Source organism: Balaenoptera ricei, chromosome 4, assembly GCF_028023285.1.
Source record: "Balaenoptera ricei isolate mBalRic1 chromosome 4, mBalRic1.hap2, whole genome shotgun sequence".
In the NCBI taxonomy this organism is placed as follows: domain Eukaryota; kingdom Metazoa; phylum Chordata; class Mammalia; order Artiodactyla; family Balaenopteridae; genus Balaenoptera; species Balaenoptera ricei.
The window spans coordinates 78,105,301-78,132,682 of record NC_082642.1 but is presented as its reverse complement, the minus strand read 5'-3'; the positions used below and the strand labels follow the sequence as shown (position 1 = coordinate 78,132,682).

At 43.7% G+C, this 27,382-nt stretch overlaps 2 protein-coding genes across 10 annotated transcripts in view; one reads left to right on the top strand and one right to left on the bottom strand.

The window, feature by feature from the left end:
- The window catches only part of ABCC5 (ATP binding cassette subfamily C member 5), a 194,068-nt gene that overhangs the window by 93,356 nt on the left and 73,330 nt on the right, over nt 1-27,382 (top strand). For 2 of the 9 annotated variants that reach the window (XM_059920633.1, XM_059920632.1), the window contains exons 1-2: nt 12,305-12,361; nt 14,837-15,017. In XM_059920633.1, coding sequence (XP_059776616.1) covers nt 12,330-12,361; nt 14,837-15,017 — 213 coding nt within the window. In that variant the 5' untranslated portion in view covers nt 12,305-12,329. Of the gene's footprint in view, nt 1-11,426; nt 11,575-12,297; nt 12,362-13,387; nt 13,487-13,639; nt 13,735-14,049; nt 14,073-14,836; nt 15,018-27,382 lie in introns of those variants that run through there. The other 7 variants (XM_059920623.1, XM_059920622.1, XM_059920631.1 and 4 more) reach the window with 7 other exon arrangements.
- On the bottom strand, nt 2,413-7,325 carry LOC132364367 (5-hydroxytryptamine receptor 3D-like). The gene is given in 9 exon segments (XM_059919969.1): nt 2,413-2,622; nt 2,747-2,988; nt 3,132-3,375; nt 4,171-4,265; nt 4,268-4,304; nt 4,490-4,733; nt 4,926-5,035; nt 5,504-5,545; nt 7,260-7,325. Coding segments are annotated over 9 exon segments (1,290 nt in total).

Below are 27,382 nucleotides of genomic sequence, written 5' to 3'. Positions count from 1 at the left end.
TGGGACTCCTGGAGAACCTGTCTGTTTCATCCTCAGTCTGGAGGGTCGTGTGGCAGAGGCTGAGTCCCGTGTCTTGAGCCAGCTTCCTCGGTTCAAATTGCAGCGCTGTCACCTGACTAGCTGTGGAAACTTGGGAGACAGCTCAGTGGCCATCACTGCACTTCTCTGTGCTTCATTTTCTCATTTATTTCATTTCATGTATTTGAATATATAAAATGGGGATAATAATACAAAACCACAGTTTTAAAACCTAAAGGGCTTTGAAAATCAAATTATTTTTCATAAATTATTTGGTGGCAAAGCCTGACCTGAACAGTTGTAAGTCTGTACATAGTTTCATTTTTGCTACCGAGTGTGAATATTCATAGATTTCACTGCAGAAATATTAATTGTGTTTGACTAGAGGGTGCTACTCCATAGCTGACTTGGGGTGTTAGTAACATATAGTACATGCATGATTGTTACCTTTTTAAAATCTGAAAAAATCCACATTTGGCTCCAAGGTATGTGTGGATCTATAGTTCCTGCTTCACAGGGTTACCATAAGGATTAAATGTGCTTATTCATAGAAAGCACTTAGAAAAGTGCCTGTCACATATTAATAACTTAATAAATGTTGGTTATTATTATACCTATACTGTGTCCTTTCTAAAGACCCACTTTGTAGAAAGCTGTGAGTCGAGGAACTGCCAAAATAATAACAGACATGCTCATTTATTTAGGTGAATGTCAGGGCTCCTGATTTAAGCTTAGCTAGATCTTTGACATGCCTGGAGGGCTGGTGATGGTGAAGGGAGTGTTTGACAAGGTTCTAGAAACCGAAGAGCCAAAGACCTTCCTGAAATTAAAAAAAAAAAAAAAAAGCAGAGAAAAAGGAGTATTAAGGGGCACAAGTTTAATTGGAAGACCAGGAGCCTGAGTGAAAGGAGCCATTCAGAGTATAGCAGTGTATTTCTGCCTCAGTATGCCCAGATTCCCATGGACTTCTGCCTGAGTCCCAGCAGAAGGGGACTGCAAGGAAAGAGCAAATTACAGCTGGTCCTGGTGACTCAGCATCCAGTGGGAACATCTGCACTGTGGGTTCAGCCTTCCAGTGGCCTGGGCTCTGAGAGGGCATAAGCTCCTGCAGCGAACATTGGGATGGGACCTCAGGCCCACACCACCAGCAGCAGCACTTCTAGGGGACATTGGCAGCCTTGCCACCCTTCGGTGACCTTGCCACCAGTGACCAGAGGAAGCCAAAGGAGTTTGAGGAAGAGCAGTGGAGAGGAGGAACCAAGGAAATATACTTTAGTGAACAATATTGTGACTTTCTTTTTACTCCTAGCCTGTTATAACCTGGGAACTTTAGGTTTCAGATAGACAGTAGTAGAATAAACTAAAGAAAGGAAAAGAAATGGTTGCTAAAAATGAAAGATTGTGTTCAAGTTGTAATTAAGGTGCTCTTGAATCTGTGCTTTTCTGAACCTGGTGTCCAGCAAATCATGCCACAGCTCTGGTGTACGGTGATACAGTGGGGTCTCCACTTCCCCCAATAAGCTATTGGAAATAATGGGCCAAGAGACAAAAGACTTTCAAAATGATAAGGCAAGTGCCAGGAAGGGGAATTTTCCAGTTCATATGGGGGCATTTGTGTTACTCCCAAGTAAAGCAGATGCCATTTTCAAACGTGTTCTCCTTGGCCCAGTGTTCTTTTCTTAGCATGATTAGGGACGGATCAACTCTAATTGCAACACAGACAGCAGAATTCGGGATTATGTTAACACTCTAAGTGTTTAATGATGAATGAGTCATATGTCAGGCTGTGACAAAAGGCTTCACTCTTTAAACAAGAGATGCCTCGTTCTGGCACATTATTAATTTCTGAAGCTTGAATCTGGGATAACTGGATTTAGGAGGTTAATCCTTATTTCATTATAATTTCTTGTAATAGATTTTGGCCTCTTCTCTCCCCTCTCCCCACTTTCACATGTTGTCTAATAGACTTAAAAAACAAACACACAAACAAGAAAATCCTTCTTACTTTGGTAATAAGAAGTTTCTGCAAGAAGATCCTCAACCTCAAGGGTTTTGAAACTATAATATACTGCAGAGAAGAGCCAGTGCTTTCCGCAAAGGGGTTTATTGGAGGAGATTCAATCAAGGAAGTATTCCAAGAACCTGAATCCTGAGGAGCCAGGCAGGCAGGACTCGTGGGAGGGCTGAGGGGAGCTGATGGCGTGCAGGAGCAAGGACCTGACTCAGGAGAGCTTAGGAGACCATTCAGGTCTGGTCTGAAACTGAACAGAAGGGCTGGGTTGAAAACAAGGTGGTTGCCAGGGCTGTAAGGTGGGATTTGGACAGGGATGAGAGCCTGGCTGGTTCCTGGAGGCAAGAGAAGCTCTTGCCTGGAGCTTGCAGGTGGGCATCTGCCTAGGTGTCCCAGAGGATGATGACCGTGACGACGGAAGGGGCCGGGAAGAGCAGGCAGGGGCGGAAGAGCAGGGTGTCTGTCATGTGGCTGAGCTGTAGCCACAGGCTGACCGAGTGCTGCTTCTGAGCCTCGTCTTCCTGCTGGGCCCTCGCTGACCCAGGGCACCCATTTAGCTCTGCGTCTCCGGGACCTGGCACCTTCCCCACCAACTCCACGGTACCCTTCACACCTGCGGAGAGACAGAGACTCCACTGTGGGCTGCCAAGGTCAGCTGGGGGGTTGTGGGAGCAGGAAGGAGGCGGGAGCAGAGAAGGGGAGGTGATGGGAGAGGACGCGTGGGCAGTGCTGATTTCCCTCCCCAGGCAGGTGGGCAGGGCTGAGGCCCAGGCCCGTGTTTCCCTTCTGGGGCGCAGCGGGGCAGCGTTTCCTTGGGCTGGTGCAGTGTAGAAGCAGGGAACGGAGCCAGCGAGGCCTGGGTGGAGGCTGGGTGGTGGCCAGGTGCAGCAGGTAGGTGATGAAGATGGTCTCCAGCAGGCGGAGCACCATCAGTGACAGACACAGGGCAAAGTAGCCACCTGGAGGGAAGCTGGGCCTGCCTGAGGGCCAGAGGCACCAGCCAGGGACTTCTTGTTTCCTCTGTTCCCGGAGGGCCCATTTGCAGGATCTCTTTTTACTCTGACCTGGTTTCATTGGTCCCTCTCCCCACTCCACCCCCCACCTTGCTTTTCTTCTCCTGATGGAGGGAGGGGCCATACTGATGAGTGGGGGGTGCCACTGGCAGGGAGTAAGTCATTCAATGTCATGAGCAGGAAGACGTTGTAGCCCATCAGGAGTGTCATCTTGAATGGGGCATAGCTCTCGCTTTCTGCCGGCAGGTAGAAGCTGAGGACGTTGATGGCTATCAGAAAGCTACTGGGCACCAGGAGGCTTATGACTCTGGGCACCAGAGGCTGCGCCTGTGCCTGATGGTCACCTGGTGGGGAGGAGAGAGGGAGGCAACTGAGGAGAAGCCTGGGAGGCTGCCAAGCCAGTTAAAAGCAAGAGTTGAGATTTGCTCCTTACTTTCTAGTAAGGAAACATTACCTCAAGTCCCTTTCTCTGTCTTGCCTCTCCAGCAAAGCCATCTTAATCACCACACTGCCTTTCCATGGTTTGATTCTACCATGCTGCTTACCATTGAAATGTATCTCATTCCTTCTTGGCCCAAAGTTCAACTTTCTCCGCCTAAATTTTTATTACTACCAATGTGCTCTTAGCAGAATCGAGGGACCAGATTCTTAGGTATTGTGTGCATTGTATTTCTGCTTGCTTTCCTCATCAAGGTCTAATCTCTAGTGACTTTGCTGGTGGACATTTAAAACCAGGGGAAGGGAAAACAAGACAGAGCAGACATTTTGGGGTCACCAGGATTTGGAATCATAATATCCCTAAGACAGTGTTTCATAACTTTTCCACCACCTCTTTTAAAAAATAAATATAAAAATTCCTGCCCTCCAAAAAGTTCTGATAGCCCTGGCAGGGGGCGGAGGTTCATGCTCACTATAAATCACTGCCATGGGAGCTTTGTTTCTTCCTTGGGGAGGATCCATTCAATCAGTATTTACTGAGGGCCAGGTACTGTTTTAGGTACTGGAGATTTATCAGTGAAAAAAGTGGTAACAATTTCTGTCCCTGTGGAGCTTATTTTCTCGTGGGAGAGCTTACATTCTGGTGGAGGACATAAGCTATGCATCTAAGGAGAAGATCTCATCCAGGGCCCCTGAGCTCACATAGAAGATGATTTGGTCATACTCACTGGTGCCCACAGTCATCTTCATCATTCTTTGATGGATACCCTGAAGTACCCATTCCCCCTTGCTCCAAACGACGTTCTGTGATGTTTCAAAATCTCCTGCATGTCCTGCTCCATGCCCAACACCATGTTCTGCACTGCAAAGGAGATTCAGGCAACTCAGCTTCCCCCAGCGCTCCCAACCCCTTTGCCCACACTGTTCGATTCCTTACCACTTAGCTTTCACACCCCTTTCAGTGAGATTCCCTCACTGTTCCCAACTTTCTGTCCTCTTCTTCCCAAACCCTTTCTCTAGCTCTCAACATGTGAGCCTCACTCACCTGTGTAGATGAAAGAGCTGGAGGTGAGGGTGCAGTTCTGTTCATCAAAGGGGAAGTAGAAGATGTCCAGGTTGCAGATGCTGGTCACCTGCATTGGTTTACTGTATTCGATGTGATCATCACTGCTGACATAAGCCATATCCATGCTGTGTGTGAGAAGGACAGGGAGGTGAGTGCTGTGGGTTCCCCATCAGACTTGGCCTTCTTCCTCTCTCAGGTCACCCATTCCTGTGCTCCAGCCCCACTCATCTGACCTCCCCCTTCCACCTATTGCCATGTTTTGGGGGTTTCAGACGCTGCTCCTTTCTAAGGTGAGTCTTTGCATGGCCCCTATTGGTTACTCATGCTCTTCCCTGGAGATATGGTCTCCTTCTTGCTTTTTTTCAGCCCCGATACTCACAACTCCTCAATGAAGATATCTGGAAGCCACAGGTTCTCAGCTGCCACGCTCAGCTTCCTGATGCCCCCACATTCCACTGGGTTCCACCTAAGGAATGGATTGTACCACATCTAGAGGAAACCGTGGTGTGGGACAAACAGGGGTTGGGAACTGGTCTTAGTCTTCCTCTGTCTCTTGCACTTTACATCCCTTTTTTTACTCATTTCTTTACTCTCCCACCCTCTCTCTGGTGACAGCTGTCACAATGTCACTGACAAAGTTTTACTTGCTTCCACTTCTCCCTCAGTGGTCTCAAGGGAGACCTTGAGCTTGGCTTTGGATTCCCTGGGTTGGAGCCACTTAAATATTGGCTTCCATGACCTTGGTTTATGCCACTTGCTCCCTGAGCCCCATCTCTGCCCTCCTTAAACTGGCAGAATAATCAGGAAGTTTTATGTTTTCATTATTGGCTGGTTCCATATGAATTTGTCTGATTTGTGGGTATTCTCAGCTTTATCCATTTAAATCTGTGAAGTTGGACCCTGGAGTGGAAAAAGAAAGGTACCATAACAAAGGGGAAACTGAGTCTATCTTACCACATTTAGCCACAGGAATGATGTCATCAGTTGAAGATGTGCATCCTGGAAAAACAATTTTCATCCAGGATCATTAATTTTATGAAGTCAGGTCCAGTGCCGCCACCCACCTCTTACTCATTTCCAAGGCTGTTCTGTGTGGCAATTATGATATTTTTCATAAGCCACTAAAAATGGTAGGTCATATAATCCAGGGTACATGAGAAATGTAAGTGAAAGCGCCAGTGTGAGAGTCCACTGGCTTCATGTTTCTTGTGGCGTATTCCCAAAAAAGGAGAGCTTTTACCTGCAGTGATGTCACTGTAGCATTCCCTGTCATTCCTCCCTACCCCATAGACTGAGCTTTTAATTTTACAAAATCCAGCCAGGGAACCCACTGCTCACCACTAGACCATTACAGAGTTGGGTCAGGACTTACTACTTCCAGGTTGGCAGACAGGGTGAAGGAGATGTGGACATGAGTGGGGATGCTGAAGTTGGTGACTGGACGGAAGGCCTTCCTGTCAAACACTGCTTGGAAGGCAGCAGGGTCCACCCCATGCTGATCGAATCCTGAGTAGTTGATGGTGAAATTGTCTCCTCTTCCTGTAGAGAGCAGAGACTGTGAAAGGAGTGCCAGCACTGGGGTCTGGGAAGTGTTTCTGCACAGAGAGACAACAGGGGTCATGGGAGAAATGTCTGGACTCCTCCTTCCTGGACCAGGGAGCTTGGGCTGGGCTGGTATGCAAATGGTGGAAGTTGATGAGGTGAGCTGAGTCAGGGCTCCATCCTCAATTCCACTGTCTCTCTCTCTATGCAAAACTTTTCTAAATGTGTATGCAAACTCAGTCCTGACCACCACTATTTAGTGTCCTGTGTGTTCTTAACAATCTCACCACAAACCTTTGTCCTTGAGCCATTTGGGTGAATGTCAGTGACAGATTTTGCAATCACAGTTCTCCTCCTCACTATATGAACAGGGCATAGATGGTCATGAATTAATGATGAGAGAAATAATCAGGTAGGTAGTGAGCAATCTGTGAGACCTTAAGGAAGGGACTCCTTAAACAAGGAACTCAGTTTTCAGTTTAATGGTATATATTGTGTCCTTGCTTTGTGCTGTAATTGTTCTCTTCTAAAACTCAGGACTCATCACCACTGAGACTATCTTAAAAAGAGTTCCTTGATACCCATCTTATACCCAAACCTTTTCTTGTCATACTTTGTGGGGCAGAAACAGAGAATGTATGTGCCCACAGAGAAGATGTGGTAACATCTTCTGGTCGAGTCTGTTTTTATCTGTCTCTGATGTTGTCCTATCCCTCATTGCTTATTCTCAATAATGAACAAGAAATTACTCTAGACTGGGAAAATTGTACTGAAAAAGTTTTCCTCTTTCACAACAGATCTTCTCTTCTACCTCCTTCCCCTTGGCATCTTTCTTTTCATTTGCTTAAGGGAACTGAGAAAGAATTTTCTTCTTCTCAATGTCAGTCGATACCCAGAAACCGTGGGGTAGATTATATGCCTGGAAAGAGAATGACATGGGGAAAGGGAAGAGGCCCAAGGATGTATGGGGAGTGGAGAAATAGATTAACAGAGGCGTCAACTAACTGTTTAGGACCCTAGAAAGAGCTACAAAGCTGTCAGTGTCATGAGTTTCCATTTTTACCAAAATGAACACCCAGTCATTGACTGTCTAGAAATAAAAATTAGCCTGGTTTCTCTGTTTCCCAGAAGTTATATGGATGCTGTGCTCTTGTTCTTGTCCCATCTTAACTTGAAGCAGCAGGTGGAGAATGAGGCAGAGGAAGAATCCTTCCCCATGGAGCCAACCTCTTTCCATCTTCCTCTCCTTGGCTCTTCTCTGGGGACTTAGTGATGATGTTGACCTTAAAAGACCATAGGCCACACCTCAAGCCTTAGCTTTGAATAATTCAGGTGTCAGGTAGCGTTAGCCGTCTCTCTAACGAGCACCCCCAGTGACAACAGAATATCATGGAGGACTACCCCACCCCATGCCCTAACTAGACCTGAACCTGGTCTCCAAAAGTAATCTGACAAATCAGTTTGGAGAGAAGGAAGAAAAAATATTTGGTCACTGGAGCAGTGCTAATGGCTTCCTCATACTTTAGAGTCACTGTGGCATATAATGCACCATAGGAAAGGCACAAAATGACTCTATTGCCTTCAAGTGGCACACGTACTTATTTTAACCCTGCTGCCATCTTTCAAAAAAATTGCAGAGCGGGGGGGGGGGGTTTCCTTTTATATAATCAACTTCAGACTCTGAGGTTTTAAATATGACTTCTGTACTGGCAAGTCTTAACTTTTTATTTTTTGCGTGTGTTAAAAGCAATTTGGACCCAGGTATACTGGAGGAGGGGGTGGGGTGGAGGGGAGATCACAGAGTTTTCAGCAGAAGTTGCTTTATGAGGTCATGACCAATCAGCCTGCAAATTCATGTTGTTTTTGGCCCTGCTGGTGTTTTTAGGAAATTAGTTAGTTGTCAACATTTTAAAAATTGGGAGATTTCATGTAAAAACTGTTTCTGGCTTTGTTTGAAAAATAAGATCAAGCAGTACTGGGCTCACATTTCTGCTTGACAATAATGCTTTCTGCCAAAGCTAAGAAGTGGTTAAGCCCTTTGGATGCAGAATATTTGTCTCTAGATCATCACAGTTTCTGTCACCAACTATTGTCTTATTCCTGACCAGCTCCCCTCATTTATGTTACCTGCTTGGCCTTGGTTGGTGTTTAAGTTTGCCTTTGAGTGTTAAGATTAATTTTCTTGTTCGATTCTTAAAGGACCTTAAGAAGTAATTTCAAAATACCGTGGCATGCCTAGGTGATCACGGGTCTTATCAGATTTAGAACGTGCAAATATTTGGTTCCTGGTGGAAACCAGACATATGGGAAAGTGGGCCAGAGTCATCAGTTGTTTAACCTGTTTTATTCTAGAATGATTTCTGTTAGGGAAGGCCCCAGGAAGTGTCATCAGTGGCTAGGAAAGCCAAGGGAGAGGTTGCTTCAGTGAAGAAGCTTTTCAGACTAGTTGGTATGAGACAGTAAGAAAGGTCTAAGGCCAAATCCTGTTTCTATTAGAATCATGTCACCCTCTCTCTGCCTCAGTTTCCTCCTCTCTAAGATTGAGACGATAAGACCTGTCATGCAGGAGTTTTATGTGGTTGGAGGTAATATTTGTACGTTGCCTGTCCCATCCTAAGCAGCTAATGAATTGGAGCAGCAATAATATTAAAAATGGCAGTAAGAGTAGTTGTTATTGTTATCCTCACTCTCTCAAGGTCGTGCAGGTTGCTTCAGCCTGAATGGAATCTTCTGGACTTAGAATGTCTGAGTAGACTGAATTAACCCCAGTTCCCATGAGCAGAAAAGTGTTTTCTCTCAGCTTCACTCAGCTGCATACTGACAAGGACCCTCCCTCCACTCTCCTTAGCACCACTCTTCATCTTTTGAGAATTCTTTCCCCTTCAGGAAGTTTATTTATTTATTTTTTCTTTTTTAAAAGATTCCTTTGGATCAGCATTTCTCAAAGCATTTTCTGCAGAACCCTAGTTCTACAGGATGTTCAATGCTTTTCTGAAAAACTTTTTTTCATTGTTCAAGTTCAAATAAGTCTGAGAAATGCTGAATTAAACAAGGAGAAACAAGGCTTCCTTGGTGGCGCAGTGGTTAAGAATCTGCCTGCCAATGCAGGGGACACGGGTTCGAGCCCTGGTCCGGGAAGATCCCACATGCCAGGAAGCAACTAAGCCCGTGCGCCACGACTACTGAGCCTGTGCTCTAGAGCCCGCGTGCCGCAACTACTGAAGCCCGTGTGCCACAACTACTGAAGCCCGTGCGCCTAGAGCCCATGTTCCGCAACAAGAGAAGCCACCGCAGTGAGAAGCCTGCGCAACACAACAAAGAGTAGCCCCTGCTCGCCGCACCTAGAGAAAACCTGCGCGCAGCAAGGAAGACCCATGCAGCCAAAAATAAATAAAATAAAATATATAATTTATTTTTAAAAAAACCAACCCCGCTGGCCTTCCAAGCTAAATTCTCTGGGGGCTCCTCCTCCCGTCGCCAGACCCCCAGGCTGAGAAGCCTGACGTGGGGCTCAGAACTTTCACTCCAGTGGGAGAACTTCTGTGGTATAATTGTTTTCCAGTTTGTGGGTCACCTACCTGACGGGTATGAGATTTGATTTTACTGCGATTTCGCGCCTCCTACCACCTTGTTGTGGCTTCTTCTTTACCTTTGGATGTAGAATATCTTTTTTGGTAGGTTCCAGCTTTTTGTCTATGGCTGTTCAGCAGTTGGTTGTGATTCTGGTGTTTACGTAAGAAAGGGTGAGCCCACGTCCTTCTACTTCACCATCTTGAGCTAATCTCCCTGGGTGTCTTTTCATCTTTGAGTGGCTGCTTGAGTTTTCTTTTTTGTGAACTGTCTGTTCACGTCATTTGCCGATTTTCCTATTAAGTTATTTACCATTTCTTATTGAGTTGTAGAAATTATTTGTATATTCTGTATTAAAAACTTCGTCAGTTATAATTTGTGGTTTATCTTTGTACTCTATGGCATCTTATATAGAAGTTTAAATTTTAATATAGTACAAATTTATCAAACTTTCCTTTATTAATTTGTTTCTGTATCTTGTTTAAGAAGTTCTTTTCTACTCCTAAGTTCACATAGATATTTCACATTTTCTTCTAAATGTTTGAAAGTTTTCCCTTTCACAGTTAGGCCTTCAAGCTATGTGAAATTGATTTTTCCGTGTGGTATGAAGTAGTAATCCCTGAGTTTTAAAAAATATGGATAACCAATGGTTCCAGTGCTATTCATAGAATCTTCTTTCTTCCTCTACTGATTTCTAATGTTTTCTCTGTTACAGATCAAGTTTACATGTATGAATGAGTCTGTTTCTAGGCTCTTTATTGCATTGGTATATTAATCCATCCTTGTGTAAGAACACTGTATTAATTACTTCAGCTTTATGGTACATTGGTGTGCTTTTTTTTTTTTTTTTTTTGGCTGTGCCATGGGGCTTGTGGAATCTCAGTTCTCAGTTCCCTGACCAGGTATTAAACCTGCGCTCTTGGCTGTGAAAGCGTAGAGACCTAACTACTGGACCGCCAGGGAATTCCCTCCATTGGTGTTTCATACTAGCTAGTTGTATAAAGGTAGAAGTCACTTTCCTTACTTTTTTTTTTTTTTTTAATCTTTGAAATGGATAATCATAATACCTATACATAGGGTTGATATGGAGACTTTAAAAAATAAGCGTGTAAAGCACCAGATACAGAACAGGTAGGCACTCAACACAGTAGCTATTTATGTTATGATCATGTTGAAGATACTGTTGAAACACCGAGAAAGTGATCAGTCTCTTTGGAAACCTCAGTTTCATTTATAAAAAGAAAGGGATGAATTGGCATGCCATTTCTAAGGCTCTTGCCACTCTAAAAACTGTGATCCTGGCCTTTATTTGCTAGAAACCAGGCAGCATAACATTATGTGATGGGCAGTGGGATTAAAAGGAGAAAGGTGATAGCGCAGAGTCGTGAGCAAGCAGTAGTAAAACGTGAAGGGCCACTCATAAGATTTGGGGCTGGCTGGTCGCGAGGACATAGAGGCTACGATGACCTTCACAGTGCTTTCCGGTGCATAAACGGCCAAGCACCGCCGTGACCGCCCTGCCTACAAACACTGACTGTGCTGCCCGCCCACAGAGGGCTACTGTCTACCCTCCCGGCCACCCACTGGAACACAGGGCCTCAGAGAAGATTCCAGACAGGATCGCAGAAACTCTGGGAAGAATGGTGCAGAGCCTGGAGCGCGGTGGAAGGGAGGAGCGACCTGCACCTCCTCCAGGGCTTCTACGGTGCTTCTGGGAAATATAGTTCTTTGCCGCGAATCGAGCCTCGGGCTCCTGGAAGGGGGACTACAATTCCCTTCAGTCTTGGGAATTCTTTGTGCAGCACGCCTGCGCAGTCTGGCGGCCAATGCCGCTATAAAGGCTTGTTTTGCTCCGGGGCTGATGCTCGGGAGCGTGGTCGAGTGGCCGACGCGGTCGTCCTGGAGCTGGGGCACTGGTAGGTAGCGGCGATCGCCGTACCCCTTCCTTCTCTCTCGGGTTGTTGCGGGGACTATCTCCCGTGTGTTTCGTCCGGAGGTGGGGGACTGCGATCGAGGATGCGAGCAGGTCAGGGGAAGCCGGAGACCTGAGAAACGGGGCCAGGCTTCCCTCTAGTCTCCCGCCGCCGCCTCCTCCTCGGGACTTGACCCCTGAGGGCTGGTGGTGAGGTGGTGAGGTCCTGGCGTCGGAAGGCAGGTAGGGTGGGATGAGTGGTTGGGGTTGCCGGCCACATTCCCGGCTAACGCCACCAGGGGGTGCTGCGCCCGCGGCCCGTGGGTGTGGGTAGCTATCGCCTCTGCGGGCCCGAACTGGCCGCGGGAACGCCCTAGGGCCCCGGCATCCCAGGCGAAGCTGGCCTGAGAGAAGCCCCCATCCTCAAGGTTGTAGGGAGGCGGCTTGGGACACCCCCGCTCAATCCCCACAGAGGAGACTGAGCTGCCAGCGACCTCAGAAGCCAACCTCTCGTTTTGGCGAATGAGTAGTTGGAGGTTCGTGACAGAAGCACGCACAGCAAACACTTGGCAGAGTCCGGAATGGAATCTAGATCTCTTGACTGTCATTAGTGCCCTTTCCCCTTCCGCCACACAGAGCTGCATGGTGCTTTGTATTTATCACATAGGGGTCGTTTGGTTTCTGCACGGACGTGGGGAGGCAGGAGGCAGATGGGCACAGGAAAGACTGGCAAAGTTTCAGAAGGTTTTGAAGGAGAAGATGAACAGGTCATTCTGGGGTCTCCAGCGTGAGTAAGTGAAAGGTGCAGAAGGCTGGGGCACAAGTGGATGTCAGGGGGGTGGTAAATACATATCCTTGTAGCCTCAGGTCTTTTTGTGTAGCTGCAGGGCTTAGAACCAGATTCCTGAGGTGTTGGAAACCTAAGGAATGTTGTAATGAAGGCAATTTGGAAACACCAGTCTGGCTACTTACAGTCCTTGTAATCCTGTGCAGCCCCCTCCCCCCATGCAGTTTCGACTGCATCATCGTGCAGGAGAACGTCTACACTTTTATGACTGGAAAGAGAGTTTTGGTTAAAAAAAAAAAAAAAAGGCAGCTGACCAAGTAGCCTCTGCGCTGAGCACCTCTTTGGGTTCTCCCACTTTGAATATTCTGCTAGTGCCATCGTTCAGCTCTGACTCAAAAATAAATAAAAATACCTTCCCTTTTCCCTCTCATAATAGTTGGAGCAAGTTAGCATTTTTAAAAAGACTTTTAAACAACTTTAAGGGAGAACAGAAAGAAGAAAAGAGAGAAATACAAAAAGTATCCCGAAGAAGTCTAGCTAGTGATCTTTCCTTAACTGTTTTCTTCAGATCTGGGCCTTGTTCCCCAGACCCATTGGACTTCCTAGCTCTTGGCTGGCCTCCATGTGGGCTGCCCTGTCTTATATCCCTGATCCACAGAAGCTGGAATCCTCCTTCTGCTCAAGGCCAGGAGATAGTAGCTTTGTCCCTGCACAAGGCTTGCCTACTTTCAGAGCTGTGCCTCTTTCCCCAGGAAATTAAAGAAGCAGGAGTGTTAGAGGGAATGGGAAATTGCTCCCCACACCCTTCCAACATAGAATAACTTGGAATAAAGTGATTGAAAGAAACTGAGGTTACATGAATTCTTAGACAATTGAGATGATCTTTGTGTTCTTCCTGACATGGCATTTGGTATTGTGAGTGAGTTACAATACTTTGGCCTCTTCCCTTTCAAACTGCCTCCCCTCCACTTGCCTTTCTTCAAAGTAGGACTAATCTTTTCTGCTTTCCAGATAATCAGCTAGGCTGGGGAACCTTTGGAGGGGAAGGTTGGACTTCAGTGATCCCTGTAAGAAGGATTATTCTGATCTGCAGCTGCATCCTGACATTGGGGACACTGGCAGATGCCAGGTCTGTTTATAGTTTACGCTTGCTGAGGTCTCAGTGACATGATTGCTGTGTTCTTGGTTGTAAGCCGGTGCTCTTTATGGTGCAGTTTGTCATTGGACAAGGTGACTTTTTTCTTTGGAGCTAAGTAACTTAGCAGTATCAACTCAGGGTACTTGAGCCAGACCCCTGAAAGGCAAGAAGTAAAGCTTTCTTTGTGCTGGAAACACGTCTCTGTGGAGGAGATTTAGTCCTTTTTATTTAGAGGATTTGTAAGTGTTCTCCTTTTTTTCTGATACCTTAAAAAATGAATTGTAGCTATCAGAATTATGTCCATACTGTTGTACTTTTAAGTCTCAGTGATAGCTAGGAATTTATGGAATTCAAAAGGCAACACAGCTACACTTCTTTAATTTCTAGTAAGGCTGGTATGAAAATTGTTTTCCCAACTTGTATCTGGGAAGCTTTGAACCATCTTAGAGTGGGGGAAATGTTTTAGAGACATATGCTTGTGTTTTGTTTTTTCAGAAGTAACCAGAGTTGATACCAGATATTGATTAGAGATAACCAGGCTAGCAGGGTTTGGAACAGAGTTTCAGGTAGATACGAGGTAAGACTTAGTAGGACAGGGTAGGGAATTTGTTTTTGTTATTGTTTTTTAATAACAGCTTTGTTGAGATATTTTTGTATCATGAAATTCACCCCTTAAAGTATACCACTTGGTGTTTGGTTAGTATATTAACAGAATTGTGCAATCATCACTACTATCTAATTTTAGAACACTTTCAGTAACCCAAGGGGAATTTGTTTGTAAAGGTAAGGTGTAGTATTATTTTGTGTTTTAGCTATGTAACTTCACAGAGCTTTAAAAGCATCAGTTAACCCATTACCTAATTATAAAAATACAGAGATGGGATATATCATTGGTAGAATAAGTGTTTTATAAGTTTTCATTTAGTAAAATTTATCCGTTTTAAAATTGTGGAATTTGTAATGCTTGGAACAAACTTAAATTGTTTCCAGAAAGCCTTTTTTTTTTTTTTTTTAAGACCTATCTAAATGCTCTGTACATCGTGATTGAACATAGTTGAAGGTGAAGAAGGCGGATGTCTCTATCACTGTGTTTATTTTTTTAATCTTTTTTTTTTCCCCCTTAGAGGTGAGAGGAGAGAATTCTTCTTGATTCTATCACTCTGAATTTTTTTCTTGAAAAAATAAAATAGTAATTGAAAGATTTTTGAAAATTTATTTTTATAGATGTAATGACAGAAAACTTTAATGCTTTTGTCCTTTTTTCCCCTATTTTAAAGCACTTTCGCTTATAATGAAGCACAATTTAGGAAATATCTGTCCTTGATGAATTTTTAATTTCAGAAATTCTCAAGTGGAACCAAGAGTCTGTGAGCCCTGGCACCTCCACTCAGAGAAGATGAAGGACATTGACATAAGAAAGGAGTATATCATCCCCAGCCCTGGTTATAGAAATGTGCGGGAGAGAACCAGCAATTCAGGGCAGCACCGAGACCGCGAGGACTCCAAGTACAAGACTCAACCGGTCAGTACTGCCTTGCTTGAGTCCCTCTTCTTACCTGCTTGCGGTGCTAGACCACACCTTCTCTCTTCACAAGATGCCTAATTTAAAATAAGTTTCTTTTTCTTTATTGGCTTTAGGTCACTGTTAAGAATTTATGGTTGTTTATGAAAGAGGAGAGGTTGGCTCTCAGCTTCTCACCTATTTTTCCCCTTGGGTTCTCCTCTAAAAAGGCTTTGCTTGAGAGAAGACAGTTTATGCCGGGTGGGGCAGGGGAAGGCCTGGGCAGGGAGCAGAGGGAATATGAACCATTAAACTTCATTCATGTACTTAAAATTGTTTTCTCCCTCTGCCTCTGTTGTCTGCCTTTAAAAGGTGACTCCTTTGGAGATTTTCATTCAGATTTCATTTCAGCATGTACTTGGAAGAATTCTAGATCGTTGGAGGATAATCAGTAAAATTTTCAAGTAAACCCATGAGTGTAAAGGAGCCTTTAGTTAATAACCTAATTTCCTCCAAGGGAAATAATGAATATACATTTTAAACTGGAAGAAATATCTTTATTCTGGGGAAAAATATTATACCTTTTCTTGAATTGCAGAAGTAACTAATAAGGAAGAACGGGGGTTGCTGGGTGGGAAGTTGAGGTTTGTGTTCATCTATTTGTTCTGTGAAAATTGGAGAAAGATATGGCTCTGCAGCTGACACTGGAGTTTCTTTAGCCTGATGTTACCTGTCCCTCTTTGCTACCTGAAAGCTGTTGCCTTATTAATCAACATTTTCTAACTGATGGGTGTTTTCTGTTTCTGCTGTATATTATACAGTGCTTTCCCATTCGAGCTTAACTTTGGGGAAACATAGATTCAATGTAATCAGTATCAAATCCTTAAGGTGCCAGTTTTGTACCTTTTCTTTGTCCCTTTGTCCAAACCTTATGTTAATTAAACACGTATCGGGTATCTTTTGAATGCTAGACACTGTTAGTATAGCACTTAAACTGGAAAAAATCACAAAGGTAACACTGGAGCAGGGCTTTGAAGACTGATGAAGTGGGGATGCTTTCAAGCTGCTTAAGTCATCTGTGCCTTAGTGGTGTATGAATAAAATGGTATCAACGGTAGAACCTAACTCATGAACTCCCTTGAGGATTAAATGAGCTAATACATATAAAATGCTTAGAATGGTGCCTGCCACATAGCCTGTGCTCAAAAAGTGTTAGGTCTTAGAGCTAGTTGTCTAGAGCATAGGATGTATGTGAGAAAGCTCTGCACGCCACGCTAAGGAATCCTTTACTCTGGGTGTTGGGGAACTATTGGAAGCTATTGAGAGGATTTTTTTCTTCTAACTTTTTTATTTTGAGATAATTGTAGATCCACATGCAGTTGTAAAAAATAATACAGAGAGATCCCATACATACTTCATCTAGCTTCCCCCAGAGGTAACTTCTTGCATGCTGTAGTATAATATCACAACAGATTATTGATTGACATGGATACCATCCAACCACCTTATTAAGACTTCACCAGTTTCACGTGCACTCATTTGTGAGTGTGTGTAGTCTATGCAATTTTTCCACATGTGTAAATCTGTATGACCAGCACCCCAGTAGAGGTACAAACCAGCTCCACCAAAAGAATCTCTCATGCTCCCTTTTTAGAGCCACAGCCACCTCCCTTGCCCTCTCCCCCAATCTTTTTTTTTAATAAATTTATTTATTTATTTATTTTTGGCTGCGTTGGGTCTTTGTTGCTGCGCGCGGGCTTTCTCCAGTTGCAGTGAGCGGGGGCCGCTCTTTGTTGCAGTGTGCAGGCTTCTCACTGCGGTGACTTCTCTTGCTGCAGAGCACAGGCTCTAGGCACGCGGGCTCAGTAGTTGTGGCTCACAGGCTCTAGAGCGCAGGCTCAGTAGTTGTGGTGCACAGGCTTAGTTGCTCCACGGCATGTGGGATCTTCCCGGACCAGGGCTCGAACCCATGTTCCCTGCATTGGCAGGTGGATTCTTAACCACTGCACCACCAGGGAAGTCCCGGTCTCTCCCCCAGTCTTTGGCAACCACTTATCTGTTCTCCATCTCTGTAATTTTGCCATTTTAAGAATGCTGTACAGGGCTTCCCTGGTGGCGCAGTGGTTGAGAATCTGCCTGCCAATGCAGGGGACATGGGTTCGAACCCTGGTCTGGGAAGATCCCACATGCCACGGAGCAACTGGGCCCGTGAGCCACAATTACTGAGCCTGCGCGTCTGGAGCCTGTGCTCCGCAACAAGAGAGGCCGCGATAGTGAGAGGCCCGCGCACCGCGATGAAGAGTGGCCCCCGCTTGCCACAACTAGAGAAAGCCCTCGCACAGAAACGAAGACCCAACACAGCCATAAATAAATAAATAAAAGAAAGGCAAGTAACTTAAAAAAAAAAAAAAAAAAGAATGCTGTACAAATGGAATCATATAGTACGTAACCTTTCGACATTGGATTTTTTCACTCAGCCTCACTCCCTTGAGATCCATCTAATTTATTGTGTGTATCAATAGTTCTTTCCTTTTAATTGTAATTTTCCATGTTATAGATAGACCACAGTTTGTTTAACCATTCATCTGTTGAAGGACATTTGGGTTATTTCTAGTTTGTAGCTATTACAAAAAAAGCTGCTCTGAACCATTTGTGTATAGGATTTTGTGTGAACAAAATTTCCATTTCTCTGGGTAAATTCCCAGGAATGTAATTGCTGGGTCATATGCTAAGTGCATGTTTAGTTTTATCGGAAACTTCAGTACTCTTTTCCAGAGTGGCTGTATAATTTTATATTCCCACCAGCAATGTATGAGTGATCCAGTTTATCTGCATCCTTGCCAGTATTTCGTGCTATTAATTTTATTTTAGCTATTCTGATAGGTATGTCTGATATCTCATTGTAGTTTTAATTTGCATTACCTAATGGCTAATGCAGTTGAGCTGAGATTTTTAAGACTTGATTTTTATCTTAGGAAGATTAGTTTTGAGGCAGTGTAGGAAAAACCTGTATGAGAGAAAGAGAGAGACAAAATACAGGGAGCAGTCTGGAGGCTCCTGTGCCAGCCCATGTGAAAGAGGCCAAGGGTCTGTATCCAAGCATAATAGTGAGGATGGAGGAGAGGGGAGAGATTTGGGGGCATCTCTGGAAGGGGAGGGGAACGTTGGGGTGCCTGGGATTCGTGGTAAGGATTTAAAACTATTGATGGACATATGGGAAGAGAAGGAAGGAGAGGAGGTAAGAATGAGTTTGCTTTTGAACATGTGGAATTTGAAGTGCATCCGCATGAGATGATTAGTAGATAATTAGAGCATAGGCAAGGAGTAGAGCAGGGACAAGTTTTGGAGTCATTAGTGCATTCATGTAGATGAAGCCTTAGGAGTGAGCAAGCTTGCCCATGGGTAGCTTGTAGAGCAGGAAGAGATGGAACCTGGGAAGGTAGTGTGTGGCCCTGTGAAATTTCTGGCGACAGAGGCCCTGTGCAGTTGGTTAGAGCAGAACTGACATTAGCGTGTGCAGTGGGAGCAGCAAACTTTTCCTCCGTGGGTGGAGAAGAACTGGAAATGGAGTCACTGTTGTGCCTTTTGTCCCGTAAATTATTAAGTCAGGCACCAGACAGCAAGTTTCCTTTGTGTGACTGAGCCTCATCTTGAAGAAATAGGAGGCTGATGCCAACCACTTTTATAAAATCTGAGCAGTCCACATGAATTTCATTTTCGTTATCCTTCGATGTTTCCTAAACTTTTACATTTGAGTACTGTTTTCCTGTTTTTTACCATATCCTGTACCCTCTGAACTTTTTTTTTTTTTACTTAAACTATTTCTTCTAGATTTTTTTTTTTTTTTGATGTGGGCCATTTTAAAGTCTTTATTGAATTTGTTATAATATTGCTTCTGTTTTATGTTTCGGTTTTTTGGCCGCGAGACATGTGGGATCTTAGCTCCCCAACCAGGGATCGAACCTGCACGCACCACATTGGAAGGCGAAGTCCTAACCACTGGACCGCCAGGAAAGTCCTTAATTCTTTTAATATACTGGCTTTTTTTTTTTTTTTGCTCAACCTTGACCTAAGCAATAGAATCATAGGTTTATGCAACCTATTTTTTTTTTTTTTTTTTTTTTTATTTATGGCTGTGTTGGGTCTTCGTCTCTGTGCGAGGGCCTTCTCTAGTTATGGCAAGTGGGGGCCACTCTTCATCACGGTGCGTGGGCCTCTCACTATCGCGGCCTCTCTTGTTGCGGAGCACAGGCTGCAGATGCGCAGGCTCAGTAGTTGTGGCTCACGGGCCTAGTTCTCCGCGGCATGTGGGATCTTCCCAGACCAGGGCTCGAACCTGTGTCCCCTGCATTGGTAGGCAGATTCTCAACCACTGTGCCACCAGGGAAGCCCTATGCAACCTATTTTTTACACACGTTAAAAGGAATGTGTAAATATCAAGTGTTTTTAAAAGTTCACATACCACCTAGAATCTTCTTGCATATTACCTGTCAAAATCCAAAATCTTAGATATAAATATATCTTGAACTTGTCTCATATGTTAACAGTTTGCTAATAGAGGAAATCAGCAAGATGACAAATTTCTGGTTCAGCGATAGTTTACAAATGGGTAATTCAAGTATTTGGGAAGTAGAATGGCTGTATAAGCATACCATTTTTAAGAATGCAAGTAGATAATTGAGTAGAGATTACAGTTTCGTGTCTCTTGATCATAACCATTGTTTCTGTATTAGTTGTTAGAGATGAAATCTGGGATGGGACCTCCCAGACGCCAGGCATGTCTATTATCCATCAGAACTAAAAAAAACAGTACCTCCCAAAGTAACAAAAGATAAGGATACATCATCTGTGGCTCCTAATTGGAAAACAAGGTTTTATTCACCACCATTAGCCTTCAGTAGGTCCAGTTAACATGGACACATGAAACTGTCAAACGGAAGTCAGAAGCAAAGCATCAGGGATTAAATTCTCATTTTAAACAGGCCGGTGATTTTTTTTTCTCTCAAGCTGTAAGCAAAGTTGCAGAGTACACAGTTTGCCTGTTTCTTAATATTGTGACCAAATCTTTTGGAATACTCTTTGGGAAAATTGCTCTAATCATTCATGTTTCAGATATTTGTATCACATCTGCTTAGAGCTAATTAAGTTAAAAATAATGCATTTTCACACCTCCCCTTTGTTCAGGACTGTTGAGTTAAAGCTTGTGGCCACACACAATTTGATGATTTGCAGACATCCTTTAATCCTGAAGTGCTAATAGGGGTGCCTTCTGTTGCTGTTAGTTCTTTGAGCCTAAGTATTAATCTTGGCTGGCGTTAGGCTGGCATTATTTCAACTAACAAAGATTTTTGTCCAGACCGCCGCTTAACACTGTTCCTGTGTCTGAGGCATGGCTCTCCAAGCTCAGCTCCTTTTCTTATAACTGCATTCAGATATATATGCACATGTCGATCACATAACTCCACCAAGTCTGGTTGGTTTGTGTGTTGTTTTTTTTTTTATTGAGGTATATCTGTTTTACAGTGTTGTATTAGTTTCTACAGTACAGTGAAGTGGAGTTCCATGTGCTATACAGCAGGTTCTTATTAGTTACCTATTTTATACATATTAGTGTATATATGTCACTCCCAATCTCCCAGTTCATCCCCCCGCCCCCGGCTTGGTTTGTTCTAAGATGTGATGTTTATTCATTTTTTTAATTCAGCAAACATTTGAGCACTCTCGAAGATGTACGCACAGCCCTGAATGAAGTGTTCTGGTGCACATGAAGATAAATTAATGCTGGGCCTGCCTGCCCTCCGTAGAAGCTTAAACTCATAGGCATGTACATAGATTACTGTAATTTAGATGCTATGGAGATTAACAAGAAGGAGAGAGTGCTTCAGTCTTTGAGATCAGGGAAGACTTCAGCAGGAGGTAGCATTTGGTTGGCGACTTAGAGGAATAGGTAGAATTCAGAGAAATGAAGAACATGCCTGGTAGAAGAAAGAGCTGTGGGTAGGACCAACTAGGTGCTGTTGGCTTTCAGCATGAAGTGTGAAGTCATATATGTAGAGAGATAGGTCACTGAGTTTCAGATGATGTGTTCTTGAATAATAGGCCAAGGAATTTGGATTTCAGTTGCTTTAAATTAAAACTTAATCAGAAACAAGACAAAGCTATTTGACACTTTTATAAGCTTTTTTATTGTGGTGGTTGTTTGTTTTCTCACTGTGCTCAGGCTAAAGGCAAAGGTGACTTGTTTTTTCCTAGCATGTGTAATCTAGGAAAGGAGGAAACATGGAAAATAAGCAGGGCTTCCCTGGTGGCGCAGTGGTTAAGAATCCGCCTGCCAATGCAGGGGACACGGGTTTGAGCCCTGGTCAGGGAACATCCCACATGCCGCGGAGCAACTAAGCCCGTGCACCACAGTTGCTGAGCCTGCGCTCTAGAGCCCGCGAGCCACAACTACTGAGCCTGCATGCCACAACTACTGAAGCCCGCGCACCTAGAGCCCATGTGCCGCAACAACAGAAGCCACTGCAATGAGAAGCCTGCACACGCAACAAGGAGTAGCCCCCGCTCGCCACAACTAGAGAAAGCCCGCGCGCAGCAACGAAGAACCAATGCAGCCAAAAATAAATAAGTTAAAAAAAAAAAATAGAAGAAGTGTACCACTGGTGGAATTTGCTTTCTACCAAGTTAGAATATTCTGCTTCTAGGCAAAGTAACAAAGCAAGTATTCGCAAAGTCCAGTGACCTTCACTTAGTGTCTCCTTTAGTTCCTTGTTCGGCTGACACTGTAGCCCTGTTTGGAGTGTTCATAATTAGTGAGTGGAAATATTTGGGTGAATTGAAGTTACATGCTAGAGACAAAGATGTGGGTGTAATCTCTTACCAAGAAATATGACTCTAAGATATATTACTATGAAAGAATCATGGTCTCATTGTAGAAAATGTGCAAATTGTAGAAGATTATAGAAAAAATAAATCACCCTTAACCCCTCTACCTAGAGACAACTATTGTTACCATAAAATAGTTTTGTCTAGTACATTACACTTTTAGAAAATTTAACTCTGAAAGCTTTTCTTTATGGACTAAGGGTATGTGAATTTTTCCATGCTCTTGTGTTTTCAGTGTCAAAAGTATTACCTGTGAGTCTCCTTGCTGTTAGGAAGGAGAGCAGGGTGAGGGAGATTAGTATTTGCAGTCTCTGCATTATTTTTCTCTTGAATGCTACTCAGTGACTCAGCACATTTTCTGGACAGTTAGTAATAGGATGCGTAAGAACACCTGCCTTTTTTTTTTTTTTTTTTTCTTTTCCCTGAAGGCATCTATAAAGCTTTATAAAGCTTAGTACGGTATGATACGGTGTCTGGCCTGGTGCCAGCTGTTGGTCTCCAATAGCAGCCCAGAACTGTCTGGTAGAGATGACAACAGCGCTGCCATTGGTGCAGAGCCCAGGCGGCTCTCCTGCGCGGTGACTGAGTCTGCAGTGCCGTGGGTCTCCTAAGACTGGCCTGCTGCCTTGATCATGAGCTCTTTTATGCCATCTGCAGCAGGACTGCTGCTTCTTTCCTAGGAACTGCTGCTTAAGGGAAATAAATATAGCTTGTTGGCATGAGTTAAAGGAGCCTTCTGTCAAAAGGGAAGAAAAGTATTGGAACTAGCTTTTTGTTTTTTAAGCAGTTTTAAATACCCAAACCTTTATTTTGTTAAGATCTGTAACTTGTAAGTTACAAATGGTTAATGAAAACTTTTTCAGTGAAACTTTGGTTTTGCTTTGAGGTAGCCTTTCGCTAATGCTTTTTTGAATGTCTCACCATTCTGTCCCTCCCTCTCTCTTAATCAAAAATAAAAAGGTCAGTGCCAGGAACAGGAAACAAAGCCTCCGGAAGTCTTTGCAATGGTTGAACCTGTCAGTAGAATTAAGCTTATTAAGTCTATTCCTTCCCTCCTTACCCCCCTTTTAGGGAGTTAACCTATTTAGATAATTAATTAGATGTTACATATGTTTTAATTATTTAAGATTATTTTCTGAATTGGCTGTTCAAAGAATCAACTTAACTGTTTTTAGATATCAGATGAAAACTTCTGTTTACTAGAGCAGATACGGTGTTGAGCAGTCAGTTTTCTTAAATGTTGTATTCTCACAGTGGAAAAACAGCCAGACTGCCCAAATCTTCACCTTTGCCTTTGTTTCCCACCATTGTCAGTGGTTCCACCCTGCTCTGCAGTACAGGAGTCACATGTTGGACCCACTAATGTCTTATTCTAGGCATTTAACATGGGCTCACATGGTACTTACTGATCACTGAAGGGAGTTTCATTTACAAATTATATTTTGGCTTTTTTTTTTTTTTTTAAGCTAAAGCCTGAAAATGTTGAAGGGATTTTGTCAAATGCAAACGACCAGCATCCTACTATCTACATCAGTGGTTCTCAGTTCAGGCTGCGTATTAAAATCACTTGAGGAGCGTTAAAAAAAAATACCCGTGTTCCAGACCAATTAAACCAGTCTCTGGGGTCAGACTCAGGCATCCATGTTGTTTAAAAGCTGCCCTGGTGATCCTAATGTGCCAGCAGCACTGAGAACCTCTACCTTAGATCTCATGGAATAAAGTCTCTTCTGTCCGCTCAACCAATGGGGCTCCAAGTGTTTCCCATGTCTTTTTTTCCCTTCTGTGATTTATTTTCAGTTTAGTCCTTTGAAACCTTATCATTATAATAACAAAGTTAATCTCACACCCCAATGTAATAGGAACTTTAGAAAAGTGCCTTGGAATTTAGCTTATGAAACAATTGAAAGCCCTCAAATTCCTCCGGATTCTGGGGCAATGCTAGATTATGAGCTGCGGAAAAATACCTGTTTCAACATGATGGTGGTCCAAGTTATATCCATTGGTTTTACATATTTACACTTGTGAATTGTAATAGCTTATCCTCAGCATGAGGGTAATACAGCCTAGTTACAGACTAGTGAGCTGGAGTACAAATTAATTCATAGCCGCTGAGCAATAGGGCTGAACTTACCAGGTTCCCTGACTTTGAATAGTGAGCCCTTTCTATTATATTCTGCTTCCTTCCTGTGAAGATTACGTTCTAGAATTTCGCTGTCCCTCTTGACTGAAGTGACCGCTCTTTGGAATTTCTTCAGGGAAGTGCTAGAGACGGTCAGAATCATGTTAATAACCCATTGGAATAAGGAAGTGCTGAGAATTGGGAGAGGAAGTGTCCTTCGTAGTGTTAACTTGTCGGGGAGAGGGAGGATGGGGTTGCCTGGAGTCAGCTGTTCCTGGGAGGCTATCAGCTTTTTCATTTCTTTCTTTTTTTTTTTTTTAATATTTATTTATTTATTTGGCTGCATCAGGTCTTAGTTGCAGTGCATGGGCTTCTCTCTAGTTGTGGTGCTGGCTCCAGAGCCCACGGGCTTAGTTGCCTTGTGGCACGTGGGATCCCAGTTCCCTGACCAGGGATCGAACCCGTGTCCACTGCACTGGAAGGTGGATTCTTAACCACTGGACCACGAGGGAAGTCCCCATTTCTTTTTTAATTTAAAAGAAAATTTAACTTTAATTTAATTTTTAACATTTTGAGTCTCTTGAAAACTGTATCTGACAGTGTAACAGTTCTTCTTAAAAGTTTGTCTTTCTAAAGGTTTGTTGTAAAGGCAGCTGTGGGGCTGGGACACCTGCAGAAAAGCTTTTACTTGGGCCAGAAGGGTTTATGAGAAGAGACTACCCAGTCTGTATTTGTGTTAAGACCTTGTGAATTAAGGAGAGGGGAGGAAGAATATGCTGTAGAGTCTGAGGCCTGTCTGTTCTGATTGTGCCCTAAGTGCGGCTTTCCTTGTGGGGCGGGCCAGATGGGAATATTGCAGCCTTTAATCCCCTTGGAAGCGGAGAGGTGCCTCTGGTTGATTCCTCAGCCTCCAGGCTTAGCAAGGCTACCCTGCTGTTGTCCTGCTGTCGGGAAAGGATTGTTCAGCCTGGGGAATGATTGCTGGCCCCCTGGTATCTTGTCCCAGGGGCCTCCACTCAGGGGGAAGCCCGTGGTTGCCCTGTCAGCAGACATTCCGCTCTGGCAGCCTGTTAAAATGAGATGGGACAAACTAGATAAGCGGAAGCCATGCGGTGTGATAGTGAGAGCTAATTATCCCAGCCCTGGGGATGGTCTTAGCGCACAGAGGATGGAGGGTTCTTGTGCAAGCCTCTCTGTTTGCTTATGGATCAAAGTTCCTTGTTTCCCTCACGGGATGGGCAGGTAAATGACTCTGTGTTTCCCTGACCTTTGTTTGAACCATGGCAGAATCTAAGTTTCATTGTCCCCTTTTAGTTCCCCAGTGTCCCTGCCCTGCTCCGTCCCCATCACCTTGGTAGGAAAAAAAATGCTCATGTCTCCTAGCCACAGTCCTCAGGAAGATACAAATGGCAACAGTATTTCCTTGTTTAATGTTTTCTCAACTCCTGGATCAAGCAGTATTTTTCCCTTTGGAACGAATCAACTGCTGCTGACACCTTCTGTGGCCGCAACATCTGGCCATGGAGAGACCTTCAGTCTGCAGTGCCCCTTAAGAGAAGTAAAGAGAAATGAGTGCCTTCATCCCGTCTCAGGAGAAGCCTTAAAAAGTTATTTCTAAAATTGACTTAAAGCATTGTAATGTAAAAAACAAATAGGCCTCGTAAAACAGATTCCCCTAGATCATCATACATTGAGTACTAGCCGTGTTAGCTGTTTAGCTATCTAGGGCTACCTTAGCACTACTGACATTTGGGGGCCAGATAATTCTTTGTCGTGGGGGCCTGTTCTATGCATGGTAGGATGTTCAGCAGCATCCCTGGCCTCTACCCACTGAATGCACAGTTGTGACAACCAAAAATGTCTGCAAACATTGCCAAATGTCCCCTGGGCAAGCAAAATCACCCTCAATTGAAAACTACTGGACTACGCTATCTAATACTGTAGCCACCAGCCACATGTAGCAATGGGACATTTGAAACGTGGCATGTCCGAATTGAGATGTTCTGTATATATAAAACACAGACCAGGGCTTCCCTCGTGGCGCAGTGGTTAAGAATCCGCCTGCCAATGAAGGGGACACAGGTTCGAGCCCTGGTCTGGGAAGATCCCACATGTTGTGGAGCAACTAAGCCCGTGCGCCACAACTAATGAGCCTGCACTCTAGAGCCGGTGAGCCACAACTACTGAACCCGCATATGACAACTACTGAAGCCCACGCGCCTAGAGCCCATGCTCCGCATCAAGAGAAGCTACCGCAATGAGAAGCCCGCGCACCACAATGAAGCGTAGCCCCCTCTCGCCGCAACTAGAGAAAGCCCGTGCACAGCAACAAAGACCCAACACAGCCAAAAATAGATAAATAAAATAAATTAATTAAAAAAAACCTTATGAAAAACACACACCAGACTTCAAAGACATAGAACCAAAAAAAGAATATAAAATCTCATTAATAATTTTTATTGATTACATGTTTAAAAGATAATATTCTGTATATATTGGGTTAAATAAAGTATATTATTATAATTAATTTCTCCTGTTTCTTTTTACTTTTTAAATGTGGCTACTAGAAACATTTAAATTACATTTGTGGCTTGTATTTTATTTCTGTTAAGCAGCACTGCACTGGAGTGTTGCTCTACTGTAGTTTAGCCATTAATCTTCTATTAGGCATTTAGTTCCCAGTAAACCATTGGGTTTAAATGATATTTTTTTGTTTGGAAAATTTTCCTTCCTATAATAATACTATGGAGACAAAGCATATGTAAAGTGTTACGTATGACCAGTTTGCTCCCCTGAGTACCTGCCAGTGGCATTAAAAATCAGGTCAAGGTTCAGATGATATCTTACATTTCCCTCCTTGGGTTGGATTTTATCTCTATTTCTATTAAGGTATATATAGTTGTATCTTAAAATTTAATTTTAATTTCTTGACTGGTAACATTGAATTCAGAAGCTGAGAGAAGCTTCTGAACCAATTTAGTAGATTATTCTGGATTTTGACCTTTTATAAATACTAGAACGCAACCTGCATTAAGGCAGTGATTTCGAGGTGCAAGTCTGTTTTTTCACTCCTGTGTCCCCAGCACCCAGAGCTGTGTCTGGCATGTAGTCCCCTCAATAAATACTTGCTGAATGAATGGATAAAACATGTTTTTCAGTAAAAGCTGGCTGTTCAAAATATATTATTATATTAGTTACCTGGTCACTCCTTTAGCTGTATTCCCCTTCCCCTTAATGCTAATTTCATTATGCAGAAAGTTTTCCTTTTTATATTTTAACCCATCCATCTTGCCTTTGATAAGTTTCAGGCTTTGGGGGGAAATGGAGACTATTTCCCTTCCCTAGGTGTGCTAAGTATGCTGTTTAATTCTCTTCTATTTATTTC